We start from the raw sequence: 13,977 nt of genomic DNA, 5'->3' as shown, positions 1-13,977 counted from the left end.
CTCTGGAGTCAACAGAAGCTTGAGGATGAAGACAAAAGTTTCAAATCCCATTAGTCATCACACACTGGTGAAATTTGTTCTCTGCATTGGACCCATGTCCTGGGGGAGCAGTGAGCTGCAGGCACCACACGCTCTGGAAATATTTGGTGGGTAACCCCCCATCAAACCCCTTAATGCTGAGTGTCAAGCAGGGTGGCATTGGGTCCCATTAAAGTATTTGGAATAACTCAACTGTGGATTTGAACCCATGATCTCCCAGTCTCAGGGCGGACACTCATACCACTAGGCCACTGAGCTGGAACATTTCAGAGAAGATTTCAAAGGGTTGATGCTGAGGCATGTTGAAAAGAGATTCTGAGTCATCCTCATTTATAGAACAGGTAGGAACACGCTGAATATATGAGAAACAGGAGTGAAAAGAATATCTTACCTCAAAGAATCCAATCATTCAACCACATTATGGTCCATTATTACTTTTTACAAGGCAATATAGATGTTTGCCTGTGGCTAATAGCGAAGAAAGATGACAGTGCTGCAATTTGTCCCAGCCTTTTTATTATTCTTGGATGTGAAATAGATTTAAGTTCATATTTTGAGAAGACATTTGCATCAAACACTATTTTTTCTTTCACCACTAAACCATCGGTACGTTTCCTTACTGACATCATTTCAGTTTAGATCACTGATCTTAGTTCTTATGCAGCTTACATATAATTTATTGATCATTAGGGTTGTTTGAGGTCAGTAGATGAATGTTTGAAGTTTTTTCTGCACTACTTGCAATGTGCTTTTTATTTAACGGCTGCAAGATACACGTCTACCCTCTCCTTTATCTCCATGTTATTTTCACCCAAAATGGCAGCTAGAAGGCTTTTCTATTCAAGGTTCAGATGTATCGTTGTTAGCTCGAAACTAATTTAGATCAACTCTTTGAAAATAATACACATGACAATTGAAAAGACAAGGGTTACAAGCTTCAGACAAGTAGAATATCTTTTGAAGTTGTTTTGTGTTTTTTGTCTTCCGTTTTGTGATGCAAAGCTGACAAAAAAGAAGGAAAACAAAATATCATAAAACAAAGTTAAACGTCTCACCTCATTGTTGTTAACTTAAACATTTCTGTCTAAAACTGGAAGGATTAGAGCAGAGGCATTCGATTCTGGGCCTGCAGGTCCAGTATCCAGCACGTTTTAGTTTAACTCTTCTTCAGTCGTAAGGCAGCCTAGACGCCTATCTGGCGTAATGCTGCCACAGCAACCTACGGTTTACCCGATGACGTTCACACCCTCGCATACACACCGAGCTGATGCAAGAAAGCCATCAGCGCGCTCACACACCGCCCATCCTCCACCCTCAACAAGGTTTGCAAACTAAAAACCTCCACCCCCACAGAACCCAAAAACCCTAACAGGGCCATCCTCTTGACAGAGTAATCGGGATGTTCCAGCAAAACATGTTTTACTGTTTCCAGGCACCCCACAGTGGCAGAAACCATCAGGGTGCTTCCCCACTCTCAGGAGACACCCCCCCCCCCCCCCCCCCCCCCCCCCCGAAGACAGCTATGACCCAACCTCAGCCTCATCAACACTACAGAGTCTCTCCTCCCGCTAGGATGGCCAACCCCAGAAACCCCCACCCGACGCTGCAGATCATAAAAAGCCCTCCCAGTAACCCCACCATCCCACGAGGTCTGCCACAGGTCAAACGCCATCTGACCCACCGCCGAGCGACACTCACATGCTCCCAACCCCACCTCCACATCCACCTCACAGCTCAACAGCACTCCCTTAGCCAAAGTATCGGCCCTCTCATTACCCCCCACCCCCACATGAGCAGGAACCCACACAAAACAAACATCACACCCCAAAGCAACTACTTCGTGCAACAGCAACCTGATGCTAACCAGTAAGTCAGGCCTAGACCTGAAGAATCCCCCCACCAACGCCTCAAGAGCAGCAGCGGAGTCAGCAAATCACAGATCTCGTCGGCCGATGTTCCGCCACCCACTGCAAGGCCCACAATATTGCAACCAACTCTGCTGTAAATACAGAACAATAGTCTGTTATGCGACGACCTAAACCAAATCCTAAAAGAGGGACAACCAACCCCACTGCCACTCTACCACTCTCAGGATCCTTGGAGCCGTCAGTATAGAGGTGCAAGAACGAACCCCACCCCACCCTCATAAAAGCCCCCACCCCCCTGTCACCCAGTGGTCGAGACATAAAAGAAAGGTTCACTCCAGAGGCCGGCAGTAGCCAGGTCGAAACCTCAGGCCACACCAAATGGGAGCGAACCGACCAGTCAAGGAAGCCCCGCCCCACCACCTGATTCCTCAACCGTTCAGGAAAGCTGCCCCTAGCCACCCGCCTCCCCTTTTCAAACTCCCAGTGACCGACCAACAGCTCAGAACACGGGCTATCCGCACCCATACCCTTAACCTTCATCAGATAGCGTAGCCCCAGTTTGATGCGACGGAACTCCCAACGGCATTTCGCCCACATCTATGAGGAGGGCAGCCACAGGGGTAGACCGAAACGCCCCACTACACACCAGCAAGGCAGCTGCGTGCAGCACATCAAGCATCTTCAGGGTAGTAGGCGCCGCAGATCCATACATTTGACAACCATAGTCCAAGGACGATCTACTCATGCCCCTATAAACCTGCAGCAAGGTGTCCCTGGAATCCCCCCAATCAGTACCGGCCAGACAACGCAAGATATTCAGCACACGACCACACCTGGCTACCAAAAAGTGCACATGTTTCCCCCACGTGTGCTTGTTATCCAACCACAGGCCTAAGTACCTATAGCATAACACCCCTCACAAGGCACAGTCCTCTTCAAACCAAAAACCATAAATTTGGTCTTGGACTGGGACAACCGATAGCCCCATCTCCGAGCCCAGGCCACCACTCCATCCAACCCCTCTTGGACCTTGTGAAAAACAAAACGAAGGTTCTGGCCACGCTTCCAGAAAGTACCATCACTGGCAAACGGAGACCTACCAAATCCTAGTTTAACTCTGTTTCAACACACCTGATTTCAATCAGCAGGTGATTAACAGGCTTCTGCAGAGCCTGATGAGCTGCTGCACAGGTGTGTTGAATCAGAGAAACCACTAAAACATGGTGGATACCGGACCTCCAGGACCAAAGTTGAATAACCCGGATTAGAGAATAGAAAGTGAACCACCATTATGAGTTTGCTCACTTGTTGGTGAGTTGTAAGTTTTATTCTCATGAATGCGACTTTCCAATATAATGTCAAAATGACAATGCAAATGTATTTTTAAAGACCAAGTTCACAGAGAAACAGTTTTTTACTTGTTAGTTTTGAAATATGATCATTAACTCGCAGGCTGAACATGAAAATAGTCTTCTATCCTATTTCCTGCATTAGTCGTCGATACAAAACAGACGGTGAAATGCTAGGATTAGAAAACCAGATCCAGTACTTTCAAAAAGTCATTAGTTATAGTTACTAATCATCTCATCAAAAAGTAACTGAGTTAGTTACTGAGTTACAACATTATTAAAGTAACTAATTGCCACAAAAGTAACTATAGAGCTCCGGACCCCACGTGACTCTCAGTTAGTAGACGCCATATTGGCAGGTAAAAGAAGCTAAACAAACACAGATCTTAAGCATGAACGTGAACGGGATCGGCTTGGATTTTACTTCGTCGGAGTTTACTTCACACTTTAAAACCGAAGAAATCATTTTATATAGTCAGAAATTAAATAGACTAAACATCTCCGACCCTTACCGTGCCCATGGGATACTTTTTAAAAATGCCAGAAGCTGTCGGAGCGGACTTCTTACTGGACCTGGCCGGGGAACCCGGAGGAGCTGGCTCAGGCGGCTGGGGAGAGGGAAGTCTGGGACTCTCGACGCTACTGCCCCTGCAACCCGACTCCGGATAAGCGGATGAAAATGGATGGATGGATGGACAAATTTACACGTAAGTAGTTTAAATAGAGTGCTGTGCTGTTTGAATGTATAAACTGAACGCCAAGAGAAATCACTAGTTTGATTTTTTTTTCCGTGAATAAAATAAATATGTCAGGCAGGAGCGTCTCAGGATCTGTCTGAGAGCTGTCTCGGTGAGACAGATAATAGCAATCCAAAGTGCTTTTTATGTGTGATCTGACAATTGATCAACCATTGCTTAAAAATTAAATACAGCTTAGCCGGTTAATTGCTGTCATCATAAAACACGTAAACGGCAGCACGCAGAAATCACGAGGCAACGTTTTAGGTGATGTTTACTTGTTGCTGTGAGTAATAAGACAAAAGCCACGCCTAAATAAGTTTAGGAAGCCCACTAAGAATCGTAATAAAAACATTTTAAATAAATACCATACACAGTTGAGGAAACCTCGTTTTAAGTACCTGATATGAAGTGGTCGCTGCATAAGCGAAAGCCTTTACTCTCGGGATCCCACAGTTTCATTTTAGCCCGGTCACTAGCACGTTTTATTACAATCATCCAACGTTTGCGGCGCTCCGGATCTTGGGGAATCCTGTAGATGGCTCATTCCTTATGTCGTCCGCGTCTGTTCTGCATCCTGGGGCACAACAGGAATCTACCATATTTCCTGTCTGATTGAGTTCTCTGACAATAACAAATAGTCCAGCTGCCGGCTTCTACCTGCCAATGTGGCGCCGTTTCGATTTGAACTGTTGCATGCCGGGAGAAGTGACGTCAACTCCCGGAGCTCTATTGCTTTTCTTTTTTTTCATAAAAATAGACCCTTTTACTGTTTGTAAACAATATGACGTCAGCGAGAATGCGCTCGCAGCTTGGCAACAGAGAATGGCGTTGTTTCAGGCTTTATAAAGCTACGCTGCGGGGTTATCACCGGCAAATCTTGAATGTTATATTATTAAACTCACTTTAACGAATGGCAACAGACTCCCGGATCCCTGTGGCATTACAGAATGGGTGGAAGATGTAGGTGCGTGGCCAGATATCCAGTGGCCCGATATATATATGTTTTTAGTGGAGAGGCCCAATAAGTACACACGTGAGAAGCTACGGGCATACAAATCGTTAGATGTATACAACTATGTTGTCTGTGGCCACGTACAGAAAGTAAAATATCACAACATAGACTCTGAGTTTTGCGTCTTGAAGGCAGAAGTCCTTCCTAGCCAAAGACAAGGACACAAGACTGCTATGTACGAGGCTTGGGTCATAGTAAACAAACCAGAGAACTACGTCTTCACAGCCAACTGTACCTGCATGGCAGGGTGAGTATAGCATAGCTTTCTTTTTTTTAGCGTGCTCAGAGTACAATCGTGTTAATTTTAGAGAAATACAGTTTATACTAATATGCAGTGGGAAAATACAGATGAATTAAAACAAAATGTTAATTTGAAGCATGAAATAAAGCGTATAAATTTATATGTAATCTTAGTACATAATTACCTCACCTGATATAAAATGTGCGCTACAAACTCGAGCATTTTGGATTGTGTTTTCAGTCCAGTTTTCATCAACCCTTTTGATGGCCTGCAGCCACAGACGCCTCCTATTTTGTTGAAATGGATGTGCTCCCTTCGGAATTCTGTAAAGTTTCAGTCCACTGCTTGAAGAGAAGCGATTCTGGCATCCATACACGCAACAACCCGACATTTTTATGTGCTCAGAACTTCAAAACAAAGGGTTTAAAACGCTGTTTTAGTAATGAGTGTGAATGAGGAAGCCTTCACTCTCGTTGCCAGGCTGCACGCGCAACTTTTGATGATGTAGGTAGTAAAAGGGTCTATATGCAAGAAAAATGGGATCCCTCTTAATTCAGTTAACTTCATTTATTTTTTTACTACAATAATGAAATATAAATGACTAAAAAGACTTGAACATAATAAAATGTATGTCCATGTTATGAAACTGAAATGATACTTTTAAAGGGTCTTACTACTGAAATAAATGGAATTTAGCACATTCTAATTTTTTCTGTTTTACTTGTAATTGGGTGTTTTATTTAGCATTTCTATAATCTAGCAACATCATATCTATGAATAAAAATCCTTAAAAAATGACACCAATGGGCTTAAATTTGATCAAGGACTTAAATTTACTCACTTGGGTTAGACCCAAACGTGGAAGTGCTGAAGCCATGTGGTTAGTTCTAGTAACACCTGAGTCCATGTTGTAGCAGGACTAAAAAGGATGATCTAGGAAGATAAAAGCTTGTGACGAGGAATTAATGAACTGACGTCTTCCATCCTTAAACGGGAAGTCCTGCTGTCACTTAAAAAGGTACAGCTTCACATGTGCACACCACAGGGCAAACTCATGCCTGCAGCAACAAATGTGTGGATTTGTAACTATTGATCATGTCTTCCTTGTTCCTTTTTGGCTTTGATGCACTTGGATGTAAACATCCACCCCTTTAGCTCCCGATCAGCTGATGAAAGTTTCAACACACCTTGCTGCTGAACTAGTAATGTGTGTATTTTCTTATCAGTAATGAAAAATGACATCATGATAGATGGTAATTAGATTACACATTACTAAAAAAAACTACCTTGCGTTAGTAATGCTGTTGTTTTAAACACCGTTATTCCCATCACTGGTCAGATATTCAAAACACTGAAAGTAAAAAAAAAAACCAGGACCCACTCATCTTGGCTTGCGACAGGGAAGGCTGTTGCTGATTTAGCATCCATGAGAGAGCAGAGCATATCCAGACTATTAGAAGCTAACCGTTAGCATTGGTGACTCCTTCAGGCTCGTGTTATTTGTGGAGTTTAAACATCAATGTTGCAAAGCAAGTGGAATCAATGGTAGAGTTACTATGCTGTTAGCCAATCAGAAGTGAGATGTTGGAGTATCAGAAAGTAAGACTCCAAATCCTGCCGTCCCACTTCTCTGACTCAGTTCTAGTTTCTGGAACAGTAGCGCCAGAGCTTTGTTTCCTCAAGGATCAACTCACAGAGCATTAATTTATATTAGAGACCACGGCAAATGTGCTGGGGGAAAAAAACAAGTAGATTTGGAAAGGAGAACCAGTTAATAAGTCATATTTTAGAATGTTCTCCTGAACAAATGTTTGACCTCTCTGCTTTTTTGTAAAATTGATTAAAAAAACTTGAGATGTCACCATGCTTCTGATTTCTTTTCAATAGCTGCTGTCAGCCTGCAGGTTGTTGGAGACTCGGAGTAGTCAGCAAGACACGCCCTCAACAGGCAGCGGGATCCACGACACTAATTCACTGTCAAATTCAGACTAAACCCTTCACTTTAAAAAAGATCCCAAAATCACCTCTTTTTTTTACATTAAATCCTTTAAATCAGCAATCACTTGTTTCCTACCAGATAACTTTCCATTATGAGAAGAACCCAGACCCATCACCTGGGAAAATGGCTCTGTTTTATTGGACAAATGGTTAAAAAAAAGCACAAAGCAACACACTGGATCTGGTATCAGTGTTGCCACAGTGACACGTATTAAATTACGTTGCCGTTTACTGGTGCTGGACTTTAGACAGGTGGAGCAGGTGAGTGTACAGAAAACACTCTTCTTCCTGGAACGACGCATACCCACTTCAGACATGGTAAGACCAAAACTATTTTTCTCTTAAACTGATTTTAGAGATGATTTTAACTTTGGTGTGATGGCCTTGTTCTCTTTAAACAACATTTTGTCACCTTGCAGGCTAAATTCTTCACACCAGTTCAAATCAATGGTAAGTAGTAAACTGAGTTTTTTGTTAAGTTCATAAAATACTTCAATTTATTAATAAAATGTCTGTAAGGCTTAAAATAAGGGTCCCTTTATTAACGTTGCGTAGTGCATTATTAAACAATAATAAACATAGCATTCCTTTTTTAACATTCTCGACATTGTTAACTGTTAAGTGTCCTTAAGGTTAGCACAAAGAGCCAGGGGGTGTCTTTTTAATAAGGCATTGGTTAATATTAACATCATTATTAAACAGTTAATACTTTATTTGACAGTTTATTAATGCTTAATAATGCACTAAGTAACATTGTTAAGGAACCCTTACTGTAAAGGTTTACCAAATGTTTTTTTTCTTGACATTTAAAGATAAATTCCTTGGATCAGTTGTGTTCTCTCTGTTATACATGGGATAAATTCAGTAATTTAGTTGTTCTTTTGTTGCAGAGTGTAAAGAGTGCTTCTCCTTGTATGACAAAAAGCAAAAAGGTAAAATTGATTCAAGGGATCTGATAACAGTTATGCGCTGCCTGGGTACCAGCCCAACATACAGCGAAGTGGAACGACATCTACAGGTTCATAAAATCGGTACAGTCCCCTTCTAACCTTTAATCTCAGATTTTTATCTTTTGGATGTAGAAATGTTACATTATTAGAAATAATAACATAAGGGAGTAAGTATTCCTGTAACAGGAAGTGAGAAAACATCCTGTTCTGAAGTTGGATGCATAGAGCGGTTAGGAAAATGGAGTAACTTACGTCAAGATCATGTCCGTTATTCTGTGAAAAATGTTTGTGTTCAGAAAAGACGGGTGAGGTAGACTTCTCTACGTTCCTGACGATGATGCACAGACAGAAGCAGCAGGAGGATCCCAAGAATGAAATCCTTGAGGCGTTTAGGATGACAGACAAGCAGAAGAAAGGTTACATCCAGGCGTCTGAGCTACGCACCAAACTCACCATGTTAGGAGAGAAACTCACCAACAAAGAAGGTGACTCCATTCATCCCTCTTAAAGGTGGAAACTGTTTTTTCTCACTAAAACAGACAATACTGCCTGGCCAGAACCTCTAAAGCAGGGGTGTCAAACTCATTTTAGCTCAGTGGCCACATTGAGGGAAATCTAGTCCCAAGTGGGCCAGACCGGTAAATAAATAAAAAAAAAAAACTTCAGATTGTTTTCTTTGTTTTAATACAATCAATATAAAACAAGGCTGGAGCCTGAGGACAGTGTATCCAAAATAGTACAAGTACAACACCTGAAGTGTACTTGAAAATTTGAAAAAAAAAAAAAAATCAATACATAATAAAACATTTCTTAGTGATTCAAAGAGCTTACAGATCACATGGCAAGATCAGTTCCATGCAGCACTTAAAGTATATTTGACTCATTTTAAATCAAATCAAATCAACTTTATTTATATAGCACTTTTCATACAAAAAATATGCAACTCAAAGTGCTTTACAGATTAAAATGGCCCCATAGATCCCACATTCCCATCCCAGGCCCCCTCCCCAAGTATAAAACAATTAAAAATTACAGTTCCCCTCCCGCACCCAACTTCCAAAAGTGGACATACAATCACCCGCACACTCGTCCATGCACACACACACACGCACTCGTGAACACCAGAGTAAACAATAGGCTGAGTTTAGATGGGTCAGGTAATGAACATCATCAGCGGAGCCATCTGCCCTTTTAGCTTTCACCAGCACATCAATATCAGAAGTCACATCCTGAGTGGCGGCCAACTTCAGGATGGGATTCAAGTTCTTGTATGAGCCTTGAGCGCAGCTTTGTTTTATTAATACTGGTTACAGAGAAAACTTGCTCACAAAGATAAGTTTATTTTCACTCTACATTGTAAAGTATGAAAATAAAGTTTTCACAACCATCTCGCGGGCCGGATTTAACCCGCTTGCGGGCCGCATCCGGCCCGCGGGCCGCATCCGGCCCGCGGGCCACATGTTTGACACCCCTGCTCTAAAGGATGCAAACTAAACAACACAAACAGCACACATTTCATCATTTGGACAGAAATTGTATACTTGAAAATCACGAAGTCAAACTAGTTACTCACATGTCTGAATTAAACCCGCACTCAAAATGTTAAACATGAGCATCCCATAATACTTTTAAAGTCCCACTTCTGAGGGACAGTGAAAACTTGGTCTTCTTCATATTTGACAAAAATGAAACTTTTGTCACATTTTACTCGGTAAAAGCATTGAAATGTGTTCAGCGCAGAATCCCTCTTCCACGTTGCTCGAACATCCATCGAAGTCGTCTTCTTCATTCACATTTGTAACTGCCATCATGTTGAAGAAAACAGCACAGCTGCTGTTTTTGAGCTCAGCAGAAAAAAATACCTAGCTTCCCTCCAACTGTCGTAATTGGCTTATCTTTTTTTCCTCCACCTGTTTTGTAAACCTGCCTGTATACATCGTTTCTCTCCCACTATTTACCCAATGTCCTAATCACTGCAGATTCACCTAGGACTGTTGTTTTAGAACAAACACTCGTTTTTTTCTTGTGAAAATCTGAATGTAAAAGCTGCATTTGTCTTCTTTCATCAGTCATTTGGAGTCTGGAATTTTAATATTTATAAAAGAAGATTGTGAAAGGTGTTCATCTGTTTAAATTGGCTACATTGAAAAAAAAATATGATAGAAAACTTAATAATACACTTTAAAGACTGAACACAAATACATAGTAGGAAATAAAATTGACCTAAAAGTTACAGTATAATGATTAAATGTGTCTGTTGGTTGCCTTTGCCTGAATACCGGCTGCTTGGTACATAAAATGAACTTTTTAATGTTTTTGTATGGAATTGATTCCCTCTGATATGTGGGACGAAAATTTCTCATCAGATTGAGCCGGTATTAAATGGGTGTGGAGGGACAGTGACAGGTGTTGACAAATTCTGCTTTTTGCTCCCCCTAGTGTTCAATAACCGCAACAGCAGCTAAAACTTTAAATGAGTCTAGCTGCATATTTAAAGCTGCTGTAACAAACAAATTAGCTTAAAACAGTTTTCTAATATCTCTTAACAACGTTCTAACATTAGCTATAAATGTATTGTGGAGGTAAAACAAACTGAAAAAAATTAACAAAGTAGTTGTTTCACATTAGTTTTAAAACCACCCCACTTCTGCTCTTCCCTGGGACCTCCACTGATTACACACTCACATATTTGGCTACAGAACACCACTGGTGTGAGAAGTTTTCAGCTCAGTAATATCAGAGAAGGAGAAACAGCTGGCTGCTACCACTTCAACTATAGGACAAACTACCAGAGTCCCAAAAAGAAAAACACCATTTGAAGTCACGGACAACAAAAGACGTTTGGACCTAGAAAACGACGTGTTTAGCACTATCTTGAGCCGTCCGGCATCGCCGGTTTCCGGTTCTGGCAGAAGCATCTCAGGAGATACGTGAGGGGAGGGATGAGTGTTTCGTGACCGTGTTTATGTTCAAAACATAGCTTGTTCTGTAGATTTGTTATAACAGCTTTAATGTGGGTCTATAAACATTGATCTATTTAAAAAGACATGGATTTTGATTTAGAAGCAAAATCTTTTTAATTGAAATAAAATGAATGCATCTAAACTTACAGCACAATAAAACGTTATTTAGAGTATACCTATGTCTATTTTTAAGAACATGAGACGGTTCTTTTTGTATGCTGTGACAAATCACAGCATTTTTGTCATCTTTAAAGTGAAAGTACACATTTGAATCTCAAGCTGAGAGTGTTGAGTGATGATCGCCCATGGCGAAGCTAACCTGGAACTCAGGATTTAGTGCTTTGTTCAAAAGTTCCTGACTACATGGGATTCTAGCATCATGGTGGCATTTTTATTAGTTAGTTTTTTTTAAACAATCAAGATGGTGGATTTCTGGCAGAAAGCTGATGACACTTCCCTGAAAAAGCAGACAATGGTGTTAAAGACTTTAAAAGTAAAAGCAAAACTGTCCCATTGTCCTACTCTAAAGCTCCTGTTTTGTATTCAGGACCTTTCCCCTCAGAGATTATAAACTGAAATGTCAAAACACACAGAAACCAAACTGGAAACACATTTATAGAATGTGTCATCTTGGTGTCGGTGGTGATATTTCACTGTGATAAATTTGGTTTTTCAAAAGAAAAAAGTTTCAAAAGTTGCAGTAATCTGTATTTTTCTGAATAATAGTTAAAAGTCTAATTGAACATTTTATATTTTGGTATTTAACGATAAGAATACATATAAAACAAATTTAAAAGGCTAAAATTTCATTTGTCTACCTAATATTAGCCATCAAAGATTAAACAATGAAAGGAGAAAAAAAGCATGAGTCTGACCTCCAAACCACGCTTGATCGGATTAATTCTAAGAGTTCTGCGAAATCACATAAAAATGTTTTTTTTGTGAAGTCCACTTACAAAGCTGTTCATTGTTTTCTTTATAGTGGATGACCTCTTCAAAGAGGCAAACGTCAAGTCAAATGGAATAATCAAATATGAGGAGTTTACCCAGATGGTGACCCTGCCACCAGTCGATTACTGATCATCGAGGTTAAATCCAAACACCTTCAAACCTCACAAGTGACCAATGAATACGGGACTTCACTGAACCTGTCTGCAGTGTGTCAAAGCTATAGACTGAGGCGGACAGCCTAATATCAGAATGTGAAGTATTTGCTTGTTGATTACCTTTATTATTTAATAAATGTATACATTATTCAACTGTATAATGTGATGAAATCATATTGCAGTGATGTCATGTCTACACAACTCTATCAAAAGTGTGAGAAAGTGCAGCCACTATAGCTCATTGTGTTTTTAAATAAGGGTTAAACTTTCTAAAATCCTGCACATGCAGATGCCTCTTGCTGTTTTTTGGATCTAAACTTGGCTGGGCTTGTAACCTTTTTAAGTAGATAACATCAATGCTAATCTTTGGGAACATTTAGTGTTTGGTTTAGCCTTTCACAATAAACTCAGTTACCAACCAGTTCTGCTTCAAACCGATCATAATCACTGATTAGAAAGAAAGAAAGAAAGGATCTTTGATATAGCGCCTCTCAAGATAAGGCACAAAGCGATTCACTAAAAAAAAAAAAAAAAAAAGAAAACAAAGTGTAAAGATTTTTTTAAATAATTAAAAACATGTTTACAATGAGAAAAAAATTGTGATAAAAATACAAATGTAAGGAAATGGAGAGAGAAAATGAATAGGAAAGAAGGAAATGAGTGGATCCCAGAAAAGGCAGACTAAGGAGAGGGTGGTGAAGGTCACACAAAAGCCAGCTTGAACAGGTGAGTTTTCAGCTGCTTTTTAAAGGAATGGTTATTAGAATTGACTATTTTTAAATTATGTATGATAATACAACCAGTCAGACTCATATTAGCCACTTGGCTGAAGTTTTGAATTTATGAATCCTCATCTGTTTAAGCTCTTGAGGAATTGGACTGCAGACATCATATTTACATCATATGGGAATACTTTGCTCTATTTGCTCATCGTGACCTCTGTAGCATTTTTTAGACAGACAGAGATCATGTGGAGATAGATTTAAAAGAGGACTCAGCTCCTGGACCACAAAAACAGCATGTGAGCAGTCATGAAGATAAAATGCATGGTGAGATTAAACAGAAGTGTTATTAAAGGGCAGCTGTAGCTACACTGTAATTTACCACCAACAGCGTGTAAACGTGTGTGTGTGTGTGTGTGTGTGTGTGTGTGTGTGTGGGGGGGGGGAGGGGGGGGCTTTTTAGAGTCCTTGGATTTTATAAAGCACTGTACAAATGAAGCCCATTTACTATTTACCATTTCAAATTAATGTTACCTGAACTGGACGTGAGATGGGAAGATTTCTCGTTATTTCTTGAAATTACATTTTGCAGACCAAAATCAGCAGGAAGTGTTAAGTTATTTGGTTCTCTGGGGGCTTGGAACTCCTCCATCTTCTGCAGGTCTTTGGGGGCAGGTCTGTGGCCCCTCATAGTCACTATTAAACACTCCTATAGAAAAAAACATACACAAGCATGTACGCACAGGTGCTCACATGGTGCTCTCACAAGTATCGACTTGGGCATTTTTGAAGCATAACCTAAGGCTGTAGTTGGCACTAAATGCACTATAAATTATTACCGTGTGCATTTCAGCAAAAAATGTTAGGGCCGTGATATACTCGCTGTTTGCCGTTGCCATGTAGTACAAGCGTGTTCCACTAAGTGGTGCACTAGAGAACTCAGACCAGAAAGAGAGCCGGGTTTGTGCACACACCCAAAACAAACATGG

General features: G+C 40.6%; 1 protein-coding gene across 2 annotated transcripts; it reads left to right on the top strand.

Moving 5' to 3' along the window:
• Nucleotides 1-7,350: 7,350 nt before the first annotated feature.
• On the top strand, nt 7,351-12,440 carry calml4a (calmodulin-like 4a). Of its 2 annotated transcripts, none has more exons than XM_015953609.3 (5): nt 7,351-7,565; nt 7,667-7,697; nt 8,138-8,278; nt 8,494-8,682; nt 12,143-12,440. In XM_015953609.3, the coding sequence occupies exons 1-5, from the start codon at nt 7,563-7,565 to the stop codon at nt 12,238-12,240; spliced, it is 462 nt and encodes a 153-aa protein (XP_015809095.3). In that variant the 5' UTR covers nt 7,351-7,562; the 3' UTR covers nt 12,241-12,440. The 2 variants fall into 2 exon arrangements, with proteins under 2 accessions (XP_015809095.3, XP_015809096.1); XM_015953610.3 differs by having other exon boundaries at nt 7,485-7,565; nt 8,494-8,707; nt 12,143-12,271.
• The last annotated feature ends 1,537 nt before the right edge of the window (nt 12,441-13,977 follow it).

Source organism: Nothobranchius furzeri, chromosome 9, assembly GCF_043380555.1.
Source record: "Nothobranchius furzeri strain GRZ-AD chromosome 9, NfurGRZ-RIMD1, whole genome shotgun sequence".
In the NCBI taxonomy this organism is placed as follows: domain Eukaryota; kingdom Metazoa; phylum Chordata; class Actinopteri; order Cyprinodontiformes; family Nothobranchiidae; genus Nothobranchius; species Nothobranchius furzeri.
Note: the sequence above shows the minus strand (reverse complement) of the source record. Positions and strands in the feature narration are given on the sequence as shown.